This window comes from Perognathus longimembris, chromosome 19 (genome assembly GCF_023159225.1).
Source record: "Perognathus longimembris pacificus isolate PPM17 chromosome 19, ASM2315922v1, whole genome shotgun sequence".
NCBI lineage: Eukaryota > Metazoa > Chordata > Mammalia > Rodentia > Heteromyidae > Perognathus > Perognathus longimembris.
Window position 1 is genome coordinate 36,829,930 of NC_063179.1, and position 22,256 is coordinate 36,852,185.

The 22,256-nt window shown below is 40.6% G+C and overlaps 1 protein-coding gene across 1 annotated transcript in view; it reads right to left on the reverse strand.

Moving 5' to 3' along the window:
- The window catches only part of Depdc1b (DEP domain containing 1B), a 53,135-nt gene that overhangs the window by 12,883 nt on the left and 17,996 nt on the right, over positions 1–22,256 (reverse strand). Inside the window, exons 3-7 of the mRNA XM_048368151.1 lie at positions 8,729–8,864; positions 5,565–5,692; positions 4,479–4,609; positions 2,338–2,385; positions 379–519 (exon numbers count right to left, since the gene is read on the reverse strand). Coding sequence (XP_048224108.1) covers positions 379–519; positions 2,338–2,385; positions 4,479–4,609; positions 5,565–5,692; positions 8,729–8,864 — 584 coding nt within the window. The remainder of the gene's footprint in view (positions 1–378; positions 520–2,337; positions 2,386–4,478; positions 4,610–5,564; positions 5,693–8,728; positions 8,865–22,256) is intronic.

Genomic DNA, 22,256 nt, shown 5'->3' on the forward strand with positions numbered 1-22,256 from the left:
ATTAATTTAATTCTTTATCTAAAGGGAAGTCTAGGTAGTCTCTTAGCTATAAATACATAACCATATAAAGCATTTATATGTGATCACTAAGATAACTGATAAAGCTATTTTTAAAAAAAGGTTTAGGATCTTTCCCATTTTCCATGCCATTACGGCAAGATAATGTTCCATTCTAATCTCTCCAAAGAGTTTAACTATTTATTATTTATTTGTTTACTTATTTTCTTCTTCACGGAGAAATTCAGCGATGCTAAGCAGAGCCTTGGTTTTTATTTACAAATGCTATGCGCTTCAACTAATAAGAAATCCTAAGATAGTACATAAACAAGTGATTCAATATTAAAAATGTAGACATATGTTTATTATATTTCAACTTACCTAATACACTGACAAAGGCATCAAAAAGGTGAAAGGTAAGCAGTGGTTCTTTCAAGCGACCATAATAATCTGCTATTGTTTTAAATACATCTTTTTCAAAGCCCAAGTACATAGGTTGCTTCAAATCTGAACAGTTGGGCCCTATTTTCAAAAAACAATAAAACAGAAAAACACAGTATGTCAGTTACTTTTAAGTACAAGAATCTACATGCATGTGTGGAGTATGCAGATATTTAAAATATGCAGAAAACTTTCTGTTTGCACATTTGACTTACATTTTGTTTACACAAACATAACTTCATGTGTAATACAATCAAGAAAAGAAAAACTCTGAATTCTTTCCACATTAAAAGAAATCTACCCTTCATTTTATCGTGTGTGTGTGTGTGTGTGTGTGTGTGTGTGTGTGTGTGTGCCAGTTCTGGGGCTTGGACTCAGGGCCTGGGCACTGTCTTTGAGCTTCTTTTGCTCAAGACTAATGCTCTACCTCTTGTATCACAGCTCCATTTCCAGCCAAGGCTGGCTTTTGTAAGGTCCGCTGAACCTTAACCCTTACATCTCAGTACCCTGAGTACCTAGGACTACAGGAATGAGCTATTGTCACATGGCCATTTTATGATCTTTTAAAAGGAATTTTTATTAAATATAAACAATAACTTCCTTTGAAATATTAATTTCCTAATCATGATGAAGCTAATATAACAATTAGTTCACATATGTAATAGGTAAGTTATAAAGACATTTATAAAGCTTTCATTATTGCATCATTTTTCTGTATTATAAAATAATAGTCATAAAATGATCAATTGCATAAAATAATCCATTTCCGGCTGGGGACCAGTGGCTCACACTTGTAATCTTAGCTACTCAGGAGGCTGAGATCTGAGTGTCATAAGTTCATGGTTCAAAGCTAGGCCAGGCAAAAAAGTCCAAGAGACTCTTATCTCCAATTATACACCAAAAAAAGCTGGAAGCAGAGCTGTGGGTCAAGTGGTAGAGCACTCACTTGGAACAGAAAAAGCTAAGAAACTGTGCCCAGGCTCTGAGTTCAAGCCCTAGGATTGGCATTAAAAAAAAAAAAAAAAGAATCAATTTCTGCTTTTAACTAAAATATTCATCGAATCAAAATTTAAACATTTTCTCTTAAAAGATAACCTGACAAGGATCTTACAATTTACATTTTGTCTTATTACTTTATCCCAATTATAAATTCTCTTGTTGAATATCACCATTATCAGTCAACAAAAATAAGTAGAAGTCATTAAAACCACTTGCTATAACCCATTCACCCACAGGGCAATGACACCCACTGACACCGGCAGCACCTTCCTGAGGTGGATTGCATCTGCCTATGGAAGTCCTCACAGAACCACTCGGTTCCATGCTTTCATATCTTGCAGCTAAATTCCTGAGCAACACCTGCTTTTGTTTCTCTGCATGCAGGTTCCTCTCTCCCAAAGCACCCTGTATATCACGTGAACCAGCCTTCTAAAATATTTCTCTTCCACTTAAAATACTGTCCCGTGAGGAGCAAATAATAGATAGAATCTGCTAGACAGACTGATGATGAAAATTCTGTGGACATGTGATATATGTTTTAGCAACAAAATTTCTAAGTTTTAGGAATGAAAAATCTATATTCTGTTGACAGGCAGCTGTTTCTCTATTGCATGCATAATCACTAACTTCTTTGATGAGTCACCAGAAGCAGCATGAACTTAACTATAGTGTGACAGTATCTATGAAATACACAAGGACTAAATGCATTTAAAATTGTTCTATAACTCAGCCCTTTCACTAAATTGCAAATTTATCACTAAAAGCACAAGGGTTCCAAGGCAATTAACTAAGAGTCTCCATGTATCAAATCAGTGTTCAGGTCACTAAACAGAAATATGTTCTAACTCTGGGCATTAATGTCTGTTAATTTCATAAAATGGGAAGATAATTAGTACTTACAGTTTGCCAAACACTTCATAGCTGACAGTACCCAATGAGGAAGTTCTTCTGTAGGTGAAATGAAAATAAAATAAAATATATTTCACTCAGTGCTATGTAACTCAGAGAATTCTACACATACTTGGTATTATAACAACATATACTCGGCCCACGTAATAGGAAGCATACCTCTAATCTATGAATCTAAACATTTACAAGACAGAAATTGTTTCTTAGCAGTAGCATTATAAGTTGTGCTTAAATAAACCATGCCGACAGATTTCTTCAAGGACAAGAAGTATCTTTAAAAGCTTTCATAAAAATTGTTTTAAAATGCATGTTTTGTCCGGGTGAAAAACAAAATCAACAAGCAAACTTGTAGTAGGACAGCCTTAAAATAATACAAAAGCACCACGCTGAATTATTTAGTGCAATCTGTCCCCTCTTGGCTGGGCCACAGACACTGACAAGATGGGCCCACCCCATACTGCCATTTCATCTTCTCTTCTTTCTGCAAAAAGTTTCCATACTTGTCCAACTGAGGTGTATCTAATCAGCATGAATGCTGTAAAATCCTCTCTTCTTTCAGAAGAACTTAATAAAACCAACTATGATTGGTCATTGCAGAAATAACTAACAGTACTAATCTGCTACAGTCAGAGAATATGCAAGGACTTGCATGGGTTTCCAAGGCTACACTACCCCTTAATTCTCTGGAACTTCATGTTACATGTTGAGCCCAACTGCTCAAGAAGCTAGTAGAAATCCAGTTCTGTCACACATTGCCCTCTCTTCCTGAGACAGGAGCTGTGAGAGGAGAAGCGTTTCCACTTTCAAAGGCAGGCTCTGCTTCTGCCAGAAGACATGGCCTAGAAACACATCTCTCTCCCATGTTCAGGCTCCTTCTGGATGCTCTGCCTGCTACCTGGGGGCCTCTAGCCCTAAATTTAATAATAGTTTTTTAAAAACCCAGAAAGCATTAGACTAGTTTCTCAAATCAAAGGTCATTTAGTTCAGTCAATTTTTAGCATCAAGGATTTACACTAAAAGAACAAACCAAAGAGTCCATCTAATTCTGGTAACGCTTACTCATAAAAAGGAAGCTTTAAAATCAGTGTGGGCATTGTGGCCCATTATAGGTGCCATGAATAAACTAGGTTAGGGCTGGGGGCCAATGGCTCATGCCTATCATCCTATTCAGGAGGATGAGACCTTTGGATTGTTTGAAGCCAGCCTGGAGCAGAAGGACCATCCTACTCAAATCTCCACTAGCAAAAAGCCAGAAATGGAGCTGTGGCTAAACTGGCAGAGCCTTGAACCAAAAGGCTGACCTGAGTTCAAGCCCTAGAACTGGCACACAAAACAAAAACAAAAGCTAGATTAGATGACAGCTACATATCTTCTCTCTTTCTGATTTGTAGGCAGGTTTACAGAATAATTATAGGAACCTTAGCATTTAAAGACCTATAGTATTAAAAAGAAGGCTGTAAAAAAAAAAACACACAAGAGCCAAGTGCTGATTGCTCATGGTTGTAATTCAGCTACTCAGAAGGCAGAGATCCAGAGGATTGCCAACTCATATGGAAAAGTCCTCCAGACTCCATATCCAAAAATAACGAGCTAACAGCCTTGCTGGAGGTGTGGCTCAACTGGGAGCACACCAGCCAAACAAGCCAAGAAAAGGCCCCAAGTTCAAACACTGGAATTGGCCACACACACACACACAAAGGAGAACAGGAGAAAAAGAAGTACATAAATCAACACTATCTTAGTTAATGTAACACAGAGATAACATCAAGAAAAGAGTAAGTAAAAAAAAACAAAAAACTTAAATGTAACCAGACCCCAGGGCAACTTTCCGAGGTTTTTCCTGGGGATATTATGGACCCACTTAATGCCTAGGGAGATTAGCAAGGAGCTAGTCTCTAGACCCATCTTGCTAAGGCTTTCATTCCTGTAGAAATCATTTTCCTATGGCATTTTCTTAACCTAAACATCTGGTTAAAAGGCATTTTTTTAAAAGGTGCTAGGATGTCAAAGGATGCATGTAATGAGCAAATAAAACTTATGTATGGGTTAGGAAAAGGTCAAAGAAGAATTGTTGGCAGTTCTGTGCAGCAATGTGTTGGGTCAACCAAGAGCAGACAGTCTCATGCACTTACTTGACTTGTCATCGAGAATAACAACCCCCTGCTTGCTAACGCTATAGACGTTATGGACGATGAACTTGGAGTTGACAAGTTTGATGTCTAAAACTTCTTCTAAGGAATCTAAGCCAAGGACTTTCTGTAAACTGAAAATATTAAAAAAAAATTAAATTCATCACTTTAAGAGTCATTATTTGCGTGCAAAGATCAATCTGTAAGATGCATTATTTTTTTTTGCATTTTATCCAATCTTTATAGGTAAAAGGTTACAAATGGACGATGATGAAAAACTTTAAAAGGTATCTTTTGCCCTTGACATATTTCAATAAACTAATAGTATAACTCCCTGAATTCTAAGCAAATAATTTTATAAAAATAATGTAAGAACAAAAAAATCTTATTCATTAGTGAGAAACTGCTATGAGTACATCTTGGTGAAAGAATTATCGTAATATTATTAACCTCAGATATCTAATATCTAATTTTTCCACTTGTATTAAGCCCAAGATTTTACTGTTACTTGAAAATTAAAGAATTTTCATGTAGATATGGTAGCAATGCCAGTAATCTCACCACTTGAGTGGCTGAGGCAGGAAGATCACTAGTTTAAGGACAGCCTGGACTACAAAGTGAAACCCTGTCTCAAAACAAAAACAAAAAACAGGCTGGGAATATGGCCTAGTGACAAGAGTGCTTGCCTCGAATGCATGAAGCCCTGGGTTCGATTCCTCAGCACCACATATATAGAAAATGGCCAGAAGTGGCGCTGTGGCTCAAGTGGCAGAGTGCTAGCCTTGAGCAAAGAGAAGCCAGGGACAGTGCTCAGGCCCAGAGTCCGAGACCCAGGACTGGAAAAAAAAAAAAGCAACAACAAAAAAACTGAAAGTTTAACAACCTTTATAAACTCCTATTTTTAACCAGCAAATGACAACAGAAAATTCACAGAATTCAGTTAAATTATGCTTGCTGAGTAGCAGAGGTAAAATTATACAATGTGAGGTTTTTAACTACAGTTTCAGAAAATGATGCAGAGAGAAGTGAAGAGGCGAAACAGAGCAACAAGAATTTCTCAAATGTCCTGTCCGTATCTGATATACATACTATGATAATGTCATAGACTTCCATATCTCTTCCACATTGGCCTCGGTCAGCTGTCTGCGGTAGACCAGCCGGCAGGCTGGTACCTCTCCAATGGCAATGCTATGACGCTTGAACCACATCTCAGAATTCTGGTGAAGCAGAGGAGTAAGAAAAAAGGAGGGAGGATCACAGATAGCAAAAGGGAAAAAAAAATATTTCAACATATGGTTTTATGAGTGATGTCCTTGATTTGACTGTCTCTAATTTGACTTTATGACTAGAATTATAAACTAACTGTCTTTGCATGGACCTCAGAGAAGTACAAAATGATTCTTAAGATTAGGTAGTGTTATACAATAAATATTCATAAATTACAAAATAGTTAAGGCAATAAACCTGACATTGTATGGTTATTATTTCCTGTGGCATTCCAAATAATCAGTGAAGTATCATTGGGGTAAAATTCCCTTAACTCAAAATTAAGTCAAGGAGTATCTATCTAAATTCACACTGTACAAGTTGAGCGATAAAATTCAAGTGTTTTACTTTTAGGAATTCTTTCTTTTTTCATTTTTGTCATTTCGTTTTTTTTTTATTATCCTTAAGTAGCTATACAAAGGAGTTGCTATTTAACAGTTTGCAAATACAATGCATCTTGATCAATATCACCCATTTCAACCTTCTCACCCATTCATCCCCTCCTTACTGATTCCCTCACTCTACTTAGCTGTGTAGGATATTACATAAGCACAGTGTTGCAAAGCAGCCCAATCCTAGCTATCTTCAGCTGGACAAAGAGCAGCACAGGACAGCTAGGGATGACTGACAGCCCATGCTTCCCGAGGAAGAGAAAAGCTAATTATCAGGGAGGATGAACAGCTTGCCAGAAGCCACAGTGATCTGTTCCCTTCGTAGTCTATAGCTTGCAACTCACATGATGTAAATCTTAAAATGGTCTTTGTATAATCAGAGAATGCTGACCTTCAGAAGTAAACCTGTTAGAAGTCATTTACAAGGAGTTCCTATACAACATTTTGGCAAAAGGAACATTATAGAAAACTTGGAAGAAAAAAATGACTGGGAAAGATTTTTTTACTAGGTTTTTATTTTTTGCTTTGGTTTTTAAAGAACCACTAAATTACAAAAAGAAATTCAAAGGCCAGAAGGATGTGTGAAATTTTTAAGTATCTAAATCTGGTGTTTGTTTTTGAAAGTATACACATAGGTTGTTCTGTTGGTCTAGCAAAGCTATTTCCAAAGGTATTCCAAAACAATATAATGACTGTATTTTAAAGATACTGCTTAGGAAATTGTTCATGAACTGAAAAAACAGGAAACATCCAACTTACCTATCCGTAAGGACTGGGGAAATAAAATGTATCATTTTTATATTTGACATGGTACAGACACTAATATGATGTCAGATGTTTAATAACATGAGAAATGAGCTTCACAAGACTGTTCTAAGTGAGGCACATAAGTTCCAACACCCCCCCCCATTGTGAGTTAGAAACACATATGGAAAACAAAGACACACAACTGAAATGTGAACAACTGTATGATTTGGCTACAGAGATGAGATGATGGATAGTTCATTTTCTTTTCTCTACCTAGAAACCACTCTATAAAATAAATTAATAACAGCAATGACTTCACAGTTACTCAGAGCCTGGGTGCCAGGAGCTATTCTCAGCACTTTATACCTAAGGCCTCTCTTGCTTCTCAGGGCAACACTACCTCTAATGTAGTGGTTCCCTGCTTTCACTGATAAGAAAACTTCAGACACAAACAGAAGAAATGAGATAAGGAGGAAATAAGGAAACAGGTTGAGATAGCTAGTAATGGGCGAAGTCAAGATTCAAATCCAGCAGTGTGGGTCCAAAGGCCTCTCTTCTCATTCCTGCTATAATGTGCATTTGCCCCCCTAGCAAACACAACCAATTGTATTTGCTCTGTTTTGTGCATGTTTGTTCTTTTATATAATGGCCAGGAAACAGACAAAATAAAACAAAACAAAAATGAGAAAACTGGAAGAATAGAAAGAACAAGAAAAATAGTAGAAAGGAATGACAAGTCCAAGTTTTTTTTAAGACATGACTTCTAAATAAAACCTATCCTCTTCATTCTGGAGTAATAGCTCCATTTTACTGTTAGACTCCCACTCAATATGAGCCACCATTCCCATCAAATCTAAACCAAGTTCATGGCCATCTTTGTCAAAGCTGTGGCCCCTATGGACTCCTCATCTCTGTCACTGATGTCAGTTTTTCCTCAAGTCTAAGCACTTCAACTCTTCTCTCCAAACTGAGACATGATACAATCTCTTCAGAAATTTTTTCATTCTTTTTATACTTTATATTGCTTAAAATTGGCTTCGCCATGTCTTTATAAAGAAAACAAAGACTGAGTGTCCAAATAATACTAGAGATGACTTTATAGTGAAAAACACCTACTGAATAACAGCTCTACTAATAGAGTCATCCTAGATATTAATACAATGTTCAAAAAATGTACCTGATCTCTTGAAGTTTTGGACCTTCTGCCTTACAAAAGGAAGTTTATCTTAAAACACTAGGGACATAGCATTAGGGACATAGCTCAAGTAGTAGAGTACATAACATGTTCAAGGCCCTGGGCTCCACATACTTAAAAGTTTTTCTTCAAGCTGAGAATGATGAATCCCATTACTCAAAGACAGGAGAATATCTCCATCAAAGTCATCCTCAGCTATATAGAGATAACACATTTCAAGTTTTCCAAAACCAGACAAATCCACTTTCATTCATATATTTTTGTCATGGGCCACTCACTCCACAATATACCATGTCCACCCTCTCACTCACAGGAGGCACTAATTATAACAAAATTTGATAGAAACCAAAAAGGAGGAAGAAGTAAATTACAGAACAGTCAGGAAAAAGGAATTACAAAGGAGTTCTAACAGAAAGCTCACCTGACTGAACAAGGGAAGATAAATACCAGCTATATTCCATCAAAATGTCAGCGGGCAAGGGTAAAAAACTATAGGAGCCAATCAATCTCTCTTTGTTAGCCGGTCTCTCAGCTGTGGACAGGTAAGTACCTTAGTGTTTTATAGAACTTCCAGACTATTGTTGATAAGGGACCAACAGGTTACCAGATGGGTCCTCCAGCTGTGGGCCTCTGGTCTTGCCCTCCGCACTTACCATCACAATGGGCCGCACTGGGATGTTCTCTTGTGAAGTGCCTGGTGGGGGGTCATTCCATTCTGGAAATTTAATAACATCCTTTTGGTATGGGAGCTTTTTGGGATATGGTTTCAGAGGCGAGGAAGGAGGAAATCTAAAAGCCAAGAAGAAATGCTCTATTATTTCAGGCAATGGAGGAACAGAGGTATTTCAACAATTCACATAAGAAATGAATTCATGTTTCATTAAATTATTCTACATGGATAGCTGTATTTTTTTTTTTTTTGGCCAGTCATGGAGCTTGAACTCAAGGCCTGAGCACTGTCCTTGCCTTATTTTTGCTCAAGTCTAGCACTCTGCCACTTGAGCCACAGCACCATTTCTAGCTTTTTCCAGATATGTGGTTGAGGACTCGAACCCAGGGCTTCATATATACAAGGCAAGAGGCAAGCACTCTACCACTAGGCTATATTCCCAGCCCCTTAAAAATGATTTAAAAATATTCACGTATTATGCCCATCAAATCCCATTTATTAAGAAAAAGAGTTGTAAAACCTTTTTAAAACAAATGAATAAACTTTTTTTTTCTTTTTTTACATTTCCTGGCCTCAAGTGATCTTTCTGTCTCAGTCTCCTTCCAAGCTAGGACTACAAGTGCACCACCACATTAAACTCTAAAAATGTTGCAGAGCCAGAGTGAAGGACCAGAGTAACTCCATATTGTACTAAGACCCCATTCTGTACCTGACTGACCTTCCGTAAGTCCTACCCCCCACCCCTCGCTTCCCAGTAAAGACCATATCCAACTGTGAGTGTGATTTCCAGTAATTATGAGTGGGATTTTCAGTATCTAATCGTGTGATTTCCAGTATTTGTGAGAGGGATTTTTAGTATCCAACTGTGAGTACAATGTCCAATCTCTAATCAAAACCCTGCAGCTGTGCACGTATCCCCCTTGCTACACCCCTATGGCTTAACCAATGAATTTTAAATGCGTCGGTCCCTTGATCTGACCAATGACCCTTTCCAGATTCCTTCCCGCCACCAAATGCGCCAAACATGCTTTAGGATTATTTTTTAAATTCCCCGCCGTGTGTGTTGATTTGTTAAAAGATACTGTGATGTATTCTAAGTCCCTGCCTTCCCCCAAAAATGTATAAAACAGCTGGAAGCCCGAGACTCAGGGCCTTTTAGTGTCACCAGCGTGCTGAGTGCACAGAGGACCGAGCTAGCCCGAAATAAATGCCCTTTTTGCTGCTTGCCTTGGTCTTTGTCTCTGGAGCTCTTTCGGGGGATACAAACTCGAGCATTTCAGTGTGAGTAATAGTATGAGAGGCCCTTTGTGTCTTTACTGACTCACAACTCCAGCAGAAATCTACAGATAATAAGCTCTAAATAGAACTCATTGATAGCGAAATCCTCAATATTATTTGTTAAGACACAGTAGATGAATGCAATATTATTTAAGACAGAGTAGATGAACACATAATGTATTTGGCCTAATATTTACTCTGCATTTTTGTTTGTTTTTTCTTGCAGGGCTGTAAAACATAGAGCATTGCACATGCTAGGCAAGTGCTCTGCCACTGAGCTCTACCCTGACCCTTAACATTCACTTTTGTAAATATTTCTAGCAAAGATGAATCTTCCTTCCCTTGAATCATCAACACAGAGATTGAAGTACCAGTCTAGAAATGTATCTTGAAGGATCTACAAAGCTGCCCAGTGTCAGTATTCTGTCTTTCTGTACATCTTTCCTGTTCGTAGTCCTCCGGTGTGTTAACACTGTCACTCCTTAGATTAATACAGAAAATCACCTGACTTTTGAAACTGGACTGCACAATACCTGAGAAAGAACTAACACTGACTAAACACTTAATATGTATTCTTTTCAGATGATCTTTTTCTGTAAGTGTATCAAAAAAGGATATGTTGTAATATAACGCAGTGCGGAGCTGGAGATGGTGATACAGTTCAGTGGTTTAGCATTTGCCTAGCACGTGGGAGACCCTGGGTTCCATCCCCAGCACCACAGAAGAAACCAAAACACAAACCTTCATCACAAAAGTAATATAAGAAAGCTGAGCACCAATGGCTCATGTCTGCTATCCTAACTACTCAGGAGGCTGGAATCTGAGGATTACAGTTCAAAGCCAGCCAGGGGAGAAAAGTCTTTAAGACTCTTATCTCCAATTATCCTCTGAGAAGCCAGAAGTGGAGCTATGGCTCAAGTGGTAGACACTAGACCTGAGTACAAAAGCTCAAGGAAAGTGCCCAGACCCTGAATTCAAGCCCAGGAACAACAACAACCAATAAATAAATAAATAACTGAATGAATGCAAGAAATCTAGGTCTAACTATTGACTCAGAAATCAACCAATTGTTGACTTTTATGTTGACTTTTAAAAATGTACGCCAAAATAAACTCTTAAAATCTTCCCCATAATGTCCACGAGGAAGGTAATTCAATAATGAAACATCTTGTTCTTCAAGAAAATGCAGAATCAATGATTTTTTTTAAAATCTAGTTTTCAAGGGAAGTTTTATGTCAAGGTGAATCAGAAAAATTACAAATAATAAAACTCTCAGTGCAGAAACACTCTCAAGAAGTCACAAGAGACATGAAAGGATGAGTAATGGAAAAGATAGGCTTCAACTTCTCTGAAAAGAACATCTAATAACTGCACTTCATTGTAAAAGTCAGTTTTGAGTCAGGGAGAAAAAGATGAGGCCTGGAAATCATTAAATCAAGCAAGGATAAATAAGCTGCAAGGTAACTTCAATTTCTGGCAATCAAGTTACTAAGGTAGGCATTCCCAAGATAGTCTAAAATATAAACTAAATGAATTTCTTAAGCCATTCCTGCTTAGTAATTAAAAGCTGGCTTACAGAAATCCATCCAGTTTTCTTATTCCTTTTCTTTTCTTTTCTAAGACAGGATCACACTCACACTGGCTCTGAACTCGCAGTGTTCCTCCCTCTGCCTCCCAAGTGCTGGGATTGCCTGTGTACTGCCATGCACAGCTCCAATCCAAGTTCACAGATGCTAACAGTCACAGAAGAGTTCTGTTTCCAGCCACATTATGATACTTTTGTATACATAACATACAATATTGCATAAAACCTCAGCCATTCACAGACCATCCACACGTCAGTCCATCAAAAATTAAACACAGCCAGGTGCTGCTGGCTCGCATTTATAACCCTAGCAACTCAGGAGGCTGAAATCTGAGGATCATGGTTCAAAGCCAGCCAGACAAAAAAGTCCATGAGACTCCTATCTCCAATTAACTACCGAAGAAGCCATAAGTGGTTCAAGCGGCAAAGTAACAGCTTTGAGAAAAAGAGCTCAGGAACAGTGCCCAGGCCCCGAGTTCAAGCTCTAGAACCCCACCATCCCACCCCCCTAAACACACAAATTAAACACAATGGCTACCACCAATAGCTAATTTCACTCCCTCAATTTCATTCCCTCAACTATGGTTGAAAACATTTTAAGTTCCAGAACTAGTCCCATGGAATGTAGAGGTCTCTCTAAATCATGTTACTCATTTACCAAATGAAAGAACACAAGTTGATGATCTATAAATTTCCTTCTAGGTTTCTTTTATCCCCGGGCTCAAAAGTACAATCTTCCTAGGATCAAAGTAGAATTTCTTATGTGCAGAACTATACCTGAAGAGGTGCCAGCCATCACTAGCAGGTGCACTATCAGTTCTCACAGTGTAGGCCAACCTTGCTGGAGACAAAATGCAGAAGGGCTCCCTCTTGTGGGCCAATTGTATTTCTGTGCATTCTAAGTTACCAATTTAATCCTGACATTTTAATCACGTAATCTGGACGCTACAAAGTCTATTATAGCAGAGCCAGTTCAAATGTCACAGGGGAAATTAAGGCACAAGATAGAATAGTAACTTATTAAGAGCCTTGCTTTTTAAAAGCCTCACTAGCAGGCTGTGAGAGCAAAACATCTTACACAAAAGACTTATAATTGACCCCTTTTCTGTGCTTGGTGGCCCACACCTGAAATCCTAGCACTTAAGAGGTGGAAGCAGAAAGGTCCTTGAGTTTGAAGCCAGCCTGGGCTACATGATGGGAACCTGTTTCAAATACCTTGTTCATTTAATGAGAAATATTTAAATTTTGTTGAAAGACATTAAAGAAAGAAAATGATGAGATTTATCACGTTGGAGAATAAGAAAATTCAGTTTCATAAAATGTCCATTTTTCCCATGCAGAATCTGCAGTGATAATCAAAGTCCAGAAATATAAAAAGGTTTTCATGAACATGATAAAAAAAAAAGTCTTTTGTTTTTCGTGTGTGGTGGGGGGGGGGGGGTACTGGAGTTTGAACTCAGGGTCTCACACTTGCTGGGCAGGTGCTTTATTGATAATCCAAACACAAATACGATAAACAGATTCCAAAATGTATGTGAAAATGCAGAGGGACAAAACTAATCAAGACCTTCTTAAACCAGAGGTAACTTGCCTTACCGGATATCAAGGCTAGCGAGGATAACAGAAAAACAGCACAAACCCGCTTTCTCGTCTCAGCGCTACGACACCGGGAACTAGATGTGGGAGCTGTCCCATCCACTGCATGACTCTTGGCAGAATCCCTGGCCTCTCCCCACAGGATGCTTGTAGCATCCCCAGACACAATTGTTGTGACAACCAAAATTTTCTCCAGACCTTGCCAGGTCCCTGCAGAATGGTCCCAAGTTGGAAACCACTGGCCTAAACAAAGAATTGAAAACAAGCATACAGATCTCTGACGGTAGAGACATTATAGATCAGAGGGAAAGCAAGGCTGTTCTAAACAGTCCTGGGCCAATTGGTTATCCATTTATGGAAAATAATTGCATGCTCATGGCAAACTGCCACATTTCCAAAGATCTTTACTCCCCAAAGGTATTTAAAAGCCCACATCCATGCTCTTCTGCGCTGTGACTGTCAGTACAGCGTAAGAGGCTGGGTGTACCTCTCCACCCTCTTGAGTCTAGTGAGCCCTTCTAAAGGCCTTAGAATGTCTTTTCTTTTTTTTGCCAGTCCTGAGGCTTAAACTCAGGGCCTGAGCACTATCACTGGCTTCTTTTTGCTTTTTGCTCAAAGCTAGCACTCTACCACTTGAGCCACAGTGCCCCTTCTGGCCTTTTCTATATATGTGGTGCTGAGGAATCGAACCCAGGGCTTCATGTATACCAGGCAAGCACTCTACCACTAGGCCATATTCCCAGCCCTCTAAAGGCCTTAATAAAGAAAAACTGACAAAAACATTAGATCTCATGGGTTTGGACTCTCTCTGTCTCTTGGAATTCTTTTTTTTTTTTTTTTTTTTTTTTTTTTTTTGGCCAGTCCTGGGCCTTGGACTCAGGGCCTGAGCACTGTCCCTGGCTTCTTTTTGCTCAAGGCTAGCACTCTGCCACTTGAGCCACAGCGCCGCTTCTGGCCGTTTTCTGTATATGTGGTGCTGGGGAATCGAACCTAGGGCCTCGTGTATCCGAGGCAGGCACTCTTGCCACTAGGCTATATCCCCAGCCCTCTCTTGGAATTCTTGCTCTCCTGTCACACATTCTCTGCAGAGCTCCTGCTTATAAGCCAACCATTATATAAGTATGACTACGCTAAGACCACTAGGTTGTACGACAGTGAAGGAGAAGAAAGAGGCCCTAGATGATGAGTTACTATGTGTGGAGAAACTGAATCAAGGAGCACCTAAACTCCAGAGTTGTGAACAAAAGCATTCTGGCAACAGGCTCTTGGCAGCCCCAGCTCATGTCTACCTAAGTCCTCCTGAATTCCCAACCCACACCAACTACGCAGAAATTATAATGGATGTCTTAAGTCAGTAGCTTCAACATCGTTTATAACTCCAAGAGAAGTGTGTGCCATTTGCATCAGAAGAAAGTGAATGGAAGCAGTGAACGGAAGCCTGAAGGAACTCAGGAGAATTTTGTAGAGCCTGGAAGAACAGTAAGGAAGTTGTGATTGGAAGTTAAAATCTATGTTAGCTGGTACCAAAAAGTCTCAGCAAAACCATCACCTGCAGTAACATGGAAGAGAAAATGTAGATCTGGCCAAGGAATTTCCCAGGATGAATGGTGACAAGAGATGGGTCAACTAACAAAGGACCTGTTTTGTTTAGAGGAGATACAAAAGGCCATCACTAGAAGATTCAAAAACAGGATTTCGTATGCCCAGTCCCTCACAGCAAGGTTCCCAAAGGAAAACGGTCTGGTGCCAAGATTAAATCCACAGTATTTTTTAGTAAAATATGGTTGCAAACTAGGTACAAATACCTGGCTATAAGACTTTGGCTACAATCTCAGAAAGATGTCCCTCATAAACTATCTCAAACTATCAGGGTTTTATAAAAGGAAGAGAGAAAAGAAAAAAAAAGACCAAAACATTTTTCTCTCCTCTATCCTGGTATATTTCCTGCTCTTTTCATTCAGAACTGACTCTTCATGAATATCAATCAAGATATTCCTATTGTACAAAAAACTCTGGGGATTTTAAGCACTCTATGACAACATGTGGGGACAAATACCAAATATGTTTCACATTATATCATACATTTCTAAGATTCTTCAGGATATTGAGAGCATTAAAAAGAATAGAGCTCCCCCTAGTGGGATACCCTTGTTTCTCCTCTAAAAGTTTTGCCTGCAATACAGTATCTGGAACTCCACTTTTGCACATGAAAGAAATTAGGAGCAGAGAAATAATAAGCCTTCACTAACAAGGCAGCAAAGCACCCCTGGTCTCCTCCTGCCAACTCCACTGACAAATGCTCGTTGAAGCAAAGCAATCAAAACTAAGTCCTACCCAAACTACGAGCCTTTGCCAAGCACACTTGAAACTGATTATTTCATTACTTACTCAATTAATTTAAAAAACCTTCAACTGATTAAAAAAAAAAATCTCAGGACATCTAGAAAAAGTTTCCAAAGCTTGGCGCACTTGTCTGATAAATGACAGATCTTACAATGTCATCCATGCCCTTTCACAATCTATGCTACAACTATTCCTTTGGTAACAATAAACATTTGTCATTGACAGCCTTTGTCGACCTATTGCTTTGCCTCTGCTATCTAATGCTTCTGTACCAACACAGAAAATAGAAACACAAATCTAACAACAACAAAAAGCAGCTAGGATATCTAAGGCTACTGTTCCTCAGAAACTCATGGGTTGATCAAACCTACAGTGATTCTCTGCAAATCCACTGAACATTCTTAGGAGTAAATAATATTTTATCATCTAAGCCGTGTAAAGCTGCTCGTGATTATATTCTAGCTTACTGCTAGGCAATGGATCAGGGACACACAGTGAATAAGGAAAAGAGACTGGAACTAAAGCTAGAAAAGTAGTTACCAAACTAAGCAAACTTTGAACTCTAAGCTCAGAAACTTTCGCCTGTCCCGTATGAATAAAAATGCCAGTATGAGTAAATGATTGGTGAGTATTTTTAAGACAAGGATATGTGAGCTGACCTGAAAGACACTTTAAAGTAAAATAAATTCCATGCAACAGAAGAAAAATATATAAAACATCTACAACTTCAAAAAGAGAAATGCAACACAGAGACGGGGTAGATGCATATAAACCCAGCACTCTGGCAAGTTTGAGGCCAACTTGGGCTACAGAGCATGACTCTATGTAAAATTTTAATTTAATCTAGAAAAGTGGAGAAGGAAGAAGAATACAAACAATGTGCAGAAGAAAATACAGCCATTTACAATAACATCAAAGAACATGAACTGCTTAGATCTAAGTCTAAGATCTAGTTCAAAACCTGTAAATTTAAAACCAGAAAATACTAGCTGGGTACTGTGGCTCATCCCTGCAATCCTAAACAAACAAGGCTGAGAGCAGTAGGACAGTAGTTCAAGACCAGCAAGGGAAAAAGTTCGCAAGACTTATCTCAGTGAAGAAGGCTGGGCATGGTGGCGTGCCCTGTCGTCCCTGCTACAGCGGGAACACAGATGCCTGAGAAAAAATTCACAAGACTCAATCTCCAAACTAACCAGAGCAACGACGCTGGAGGCATGGTTCAAGCAGTATAACACTGACTGGCAAGCAGGACATTCTGAGATTAACTCAGCACTGGGGGAAAAAAAGATATAAAACACTGCTGAGGGTGAGATTAAACATCTAAATAAATAGAAAGATATATAACATGCTCAAGATTTGGAAGATTCAATTTCACTAAGTTGCATCTTCCCAAACTGATCTACTTATTCCATACAATTTCATTCAAAGTCTTAGCAGGAAGTTTTGTAAGAATAAATCATGTTGCATCTAAAACAGAAAGGCAAAAGAGCCAAAATAACTATATAAACAAAATAATTCTGAAGAAGACTAAAGCTGGAGAACCCACACCATCTGATTTAAAGATCCATTATAAACCTGCAATAATGAAAATAGTGCTGCATTAGAAACAAACTAGATGGAACAAGAGAATAACCCAGGAATTGTGGTGGCATATTCCCCTGGGAAGAATACAATGTACTAGGAACCAAGGGGCAGAGGCAGGGCCTATGTATCACCCCCCAGGGAGTCTCCAGGGGACATTGGCCTCCCATCCCCCCATTCTTTTTTTTTTTTTTGGCCAGTCCTGGGCCTTGGATTCAGGGCCTGAGCACTGTCCCTGGCTTCTTCCCGCTCAAGGCTAGCACTCTGCCACTTGAGCCACAGCGCCGCTTCTGGCCGTTTTCTGTATATGTGGTGCTGGGGAATCGAACCTAGGGCCTCGTGTATCCGAGGCAGGCACTCTTGCCACTAGGCTATATCCCCAGCCCCCCAGCCCTCCATTCTATGTTTAGCAGTTCGAATTCCTGCCCCGGAAAAGGATATACTCTTGCCAGGGGGCATAGCAGTGGCATTCTGGAGTCTTCATGGCCACGGAGCAGGCAGGTAAGAAGAGGAATGATATCACTCAGAAGATGGGTGTGTTGTGCTTAGACTGTGGCAATCAGGGACTTCCTGGTACTTCCTCCTGCCCCTGCAAGTACTAATGGGCCGGTGCAGAGATGTTAGTGTATAGCGATCGAAGCTCCAGCCTCTGAGGAATGAACGACTGGGTCAATCTTCCAGGTCCCTGTCAAGCTATGGAGAGGGTGAGGAGCTTGCAGAGGAGACATGGAGACCAGCTGCAAGCACTGGAAAGCCCCACAAACTCACATGGGGAAATAGATCCGTGCAGCCCAAGAAATGGACTGGCTATGCAGGTTCAGGCTCACCTCTCCCTTCAAGAGGCTCCTAGCCATCATTCCCACTTCCTCCAGCCACTTCAGGCTCATCAAGGAGCACAGCCAGGCGGCAGCGCCAGGCCATTAGCATCAGGAGACACAGGACTCCCTGAGCAACAGCCTTTGCTTACGGTCACACCATCAGCCTGACCAAGACTTTCTCAGAACAGCGCCCTGTGGACCTGCGCTCCACCTACCCACTTCTTTCCCTGTCTATCACAGAGGGAGGGTTCGCTCCACCAACTCCTCTTCACTTCCAGTGTGTCTTCCCAGCAGCTCCCCCTACCCCTGGCATTAAATCTCTTACATACCTAGCCCAGTTTTGTCATCCTCTCTACTCAAGAGAATATCAGATATCTTCCAATGATTTAGTACTAGAAACTAATTTAAATTAATAATCAAATTTAAAACTAGAATCTTTTCTTAAATGTGCATGACTTGCATGAATGTAAGAAACATAAATGCCTGCTACATTTCAGATAGCACTAGGTCACAGACTATTAGAATCATAAACAGTCTGTGTCCTCAAGAACCTATGGCTTGGGGCTGGGAATATGGCCTAGTGGCAAGAGTGCTTGCCTCCTACACATGAGGCTCTTGGTTCGATTCCCCAGCACCACATATATGGAAAACAGCCAGAAGGGGCGCTGTGGCTCAGGTGGCAGAGTGCTAGCCTTGAGTGGGAAGAAGCCAGGGACAGTGCTCAGACCCTGAGTCCAAGGCCCAGGACTGGCCAAATGAAAAAAAAAAAAAAAAGAACCTATGGCTTGCAGCCCAATTCCCATCACTTGCTTGTTTGCTGGACCTCAGTTTTGGCCATGTACTTATGTACTGTTTGTGGCCGCTTTCACCATACAGCTACAAATTAAGCAGTTCCAACAGAGGTTGTAAGACTGCAAATATCTACTCTGATTCTATACAAAATAGGTTTGCTGAGCCTGGGTCTAGTGGAAAGGAGAAAGGGACTCAACAAGGAGTAGGTCTGTCTCTTTTCTGCTGTATTACCAGCTACTGGCACACCGAACCTGAACACTACAAAGGTGCAGAGGATCTGTGTGGTAAACTGAATGTGCAAGCAACTGAAGTAAGATTACATGAGGAGTGGGTAGCAAGTAGCCAAGAGCTGCAATTAGAATCCAGTGCTGCCTCACTCCAAATCCTGTGTTTATTACAGTCCTTCCTTTCCTGAGCTCCTGTGGCGCAGGAAAGGCAGAGCCACCATTCCTGGGGCAGGAAGGGATATGAGTGTGATTACAACTGCTTGCTGTAATTCTATCTCGGAGATCGAAGGCAAGATTCTGGCTGGCGTGGAGCTCAGGGACAACACTGCTGCCTGGAATGTGCAGAGTTGGATCCAAATTGTTCCACGACTCTTCTCCTTACCACTTATGTGGAATGACATGGAACTTGTTTACTGCTTTCCCTCCACTTTGATCACACTGATCATGCGCTCCCCTCCTCACCTGGCAAACAACAGTTACCTATCAAGAGTCAAATGCCACCTTGGAGAAAAATCACTGCCTGACTGACTCAAGCAGTACCAAATCCTACTCAAGTCATATCCTAACACAGCCTTTGGAACAATCCATTCAAATTATGTGTTTGTCTCCTAACTCGGGTGTTCAGCTCTGAACCTGGCATCTAATGGCACTCCATGGTGCTTGAGAAAGGATGAAGAGGAACAGGAAAGGGGAAAGCTGTGTATATGGGGAACTAATTAAGAGAGACTCTTAACCACAAAATGTTCTTTGAAAAAGAAAAAGCTCAGAATATGTGTGGACCAAGCGATTGGTAAGATGCTGATTGGACCAGCTATATAAAACTGTTTACACAGGCTGTGCTTCCTGAGTCTCACACGAAAACACCTGCCGCCCCTCCCATCTCCACGCTTTCACCGAAAATGGCATCACCACTGTTCAGCAACTTCTATGAATCGAGTCTCATGACCTGCGTCTCAAGGCAACCTCCCACGCTTCAGAAAGTTATGGTTGAGAATCTTACCTGAAAGCACTGATTAACGCCTGTACACTTGATTATTCTGCTCCTATGTCAATAATGCCTGAGAAATACTTTTGTTCAGACTACCCTTCCTAGCCAGGAGACCGTTCTCCTCTATGTGAAGTGGGAGGTCCCGTGGGCTCTACGCTCCTTTGGTATTTCTGGACTCTGGCTACATTCTCTACTCAGTTAAGCTCACAGATAAATAATAGGCATCACGAATTTGTAGGACAGAAACCTGGTTAAGGATCAAAGAGGAATGAAAATTCAAAGAGCAACTAGGTGATGGCGAAATAGGCAAAACGAATAAAATGTGAAGGGAAGGGACAAGAAACCTGACAGATTGTGAAGCGCAGGAACTGTGACCACCAATGAAAGACCAGGATAGATAGACAAACCAGGACAGACAAACAAACGTGAACTCATCTCCAGAACACCCTAATGGGGATGTGACCGAGGCATATTAATAATCAGGACTTAGCTTTCGTGATTCAGAAGAGCACAATTCAGCGGCAACCTGTTAACACACCTATAACCTCCTGGTGACTAAGGGGAGTGGTGGTCTCAGTGTGATATAACTTTCAACGCAAGGTCTAAGTTTAACTGTACTGCTGTTGGTTCCTGGCCCCATAGCTCCGGGCCTGCAAGGATCTTGTGCTACAATGATCTGTCATCTCTCTGGTCATCTCTCTGGTCATTAGTCTGTCCGTGGCTCTGCCTTCCAGCAGTCCATAGATACCTAACTATCTCTGCACCATAGCCTAGGTCCAGGCTACACACGTTCCTTTTTTACATCAACCTGGGTTCTCAGTTGCATTTGGAAGGAACAGAACCCAGTTCTGTAGAATTTAGAAAGGAATTTGAAGCTATCAGAAAGGTCACAAAATCAATGGGAGAACCAGAGAGGACAGACAAGGAAGAAAAAAAAAAGGTGAGTCAAAAGGGGAAAGGAGGCCGTTCAGAACACACAGAGGAGATGAGACCACAGCCAGGAAACTAGAAGCATGAAGCATGCCGGGAAACTAGAAGCATAAGAATGCCCTCCCCATGATTCTGGTTCTATGTACCTCTTCTGTCCTGGCCCCTGCAGGCCACCACCTCTCACAAGAAAACTCTAAGCAACTCTCACCCAAGATTCAAAGTCCCAGGTATGGCTGTCCAAGCAGCCAAGGGGAAGCCTCGTGCCTCCCCCTCACTGCTGAGGGAGAGCAGGAGGAAGGAGCCAGCTGCTAATGGGCATACACACACCCCCTTCCACCAAGGCCCCACCAATAGGGTCTCCCGTAAAACACAAAAATAGTGCAGAATGCTTGGCAGCAATAGAATGTTAAATGTCTCCTTTCTGACACTAGAACTTATAGGCACAGGAAGGAACTTCCTGAATAGAGTCCCAGGCGCACAACAAATAGGGGAAAGACTCAACAAATGGGACTACTACAAATTAAAAAGTTTCTGCACAGCTAAGGTCATAGCCACCAAAATAGAAAGACAGCCAACGATATGGGAAAGGATATTTACCAGCACAGCAACAGACAAAGGCCTGATATCTGTCATCTACAGAGAACTCAAAAAACTAAGCCCCTCCAAGCCCAATAAACCTATTAGGAAATGGGCAAAAGAGCTAAAGAGAGACTTCACAAGAGAAGATATAAAAATGGCAAAGAAACACATGAGGAAATGCTCAACATCCCTGCTAGTAAAGGAAATGCAAATAAAAACAACCCTGAGATACCACCTCACCCCAGTTAGAATGGCCTATACTCTGAACTCAGGAAACAACAAATGCTGGAGGGGCTGTGGGGAAAGAGGAACCCTTCTCCATTGTTGGTGGGAGTGCAAATTAGTACAGCCACTTTGGAGAACAGTATGGAGGTTTCTCAAAAAGCTCAATATAGACCTACCCTATGACCCAGCCATACCACTCCTAGGCATCTATCCTAAACAGCAAAACCCAAGATATCAAAAGGACATTTGTACTTCCATGTTTATCGCAGCACAATTCACAATAGCCAAAATTTGGAAACAACCCAGATGCCCCTCCACAGATGAATGGATCCAAAAAATATGGTACTTATACACAATGGAATACTACATAGCGATTAGGAATGGTGAAATATTGTTATTTGCAGGGAAATGGTCAGAACTCGAACAAATAATGTTGAGTGAGACAAGCCTAGAACACAGAAAACAAAGGGGCATGATCTCCCTGATATATGACTGTTAACAAAGGGAGATGGAGAGACAGTAGAGACCAAGTCTGTGAACACTGTATATGTGCTTGATACATTGTATAC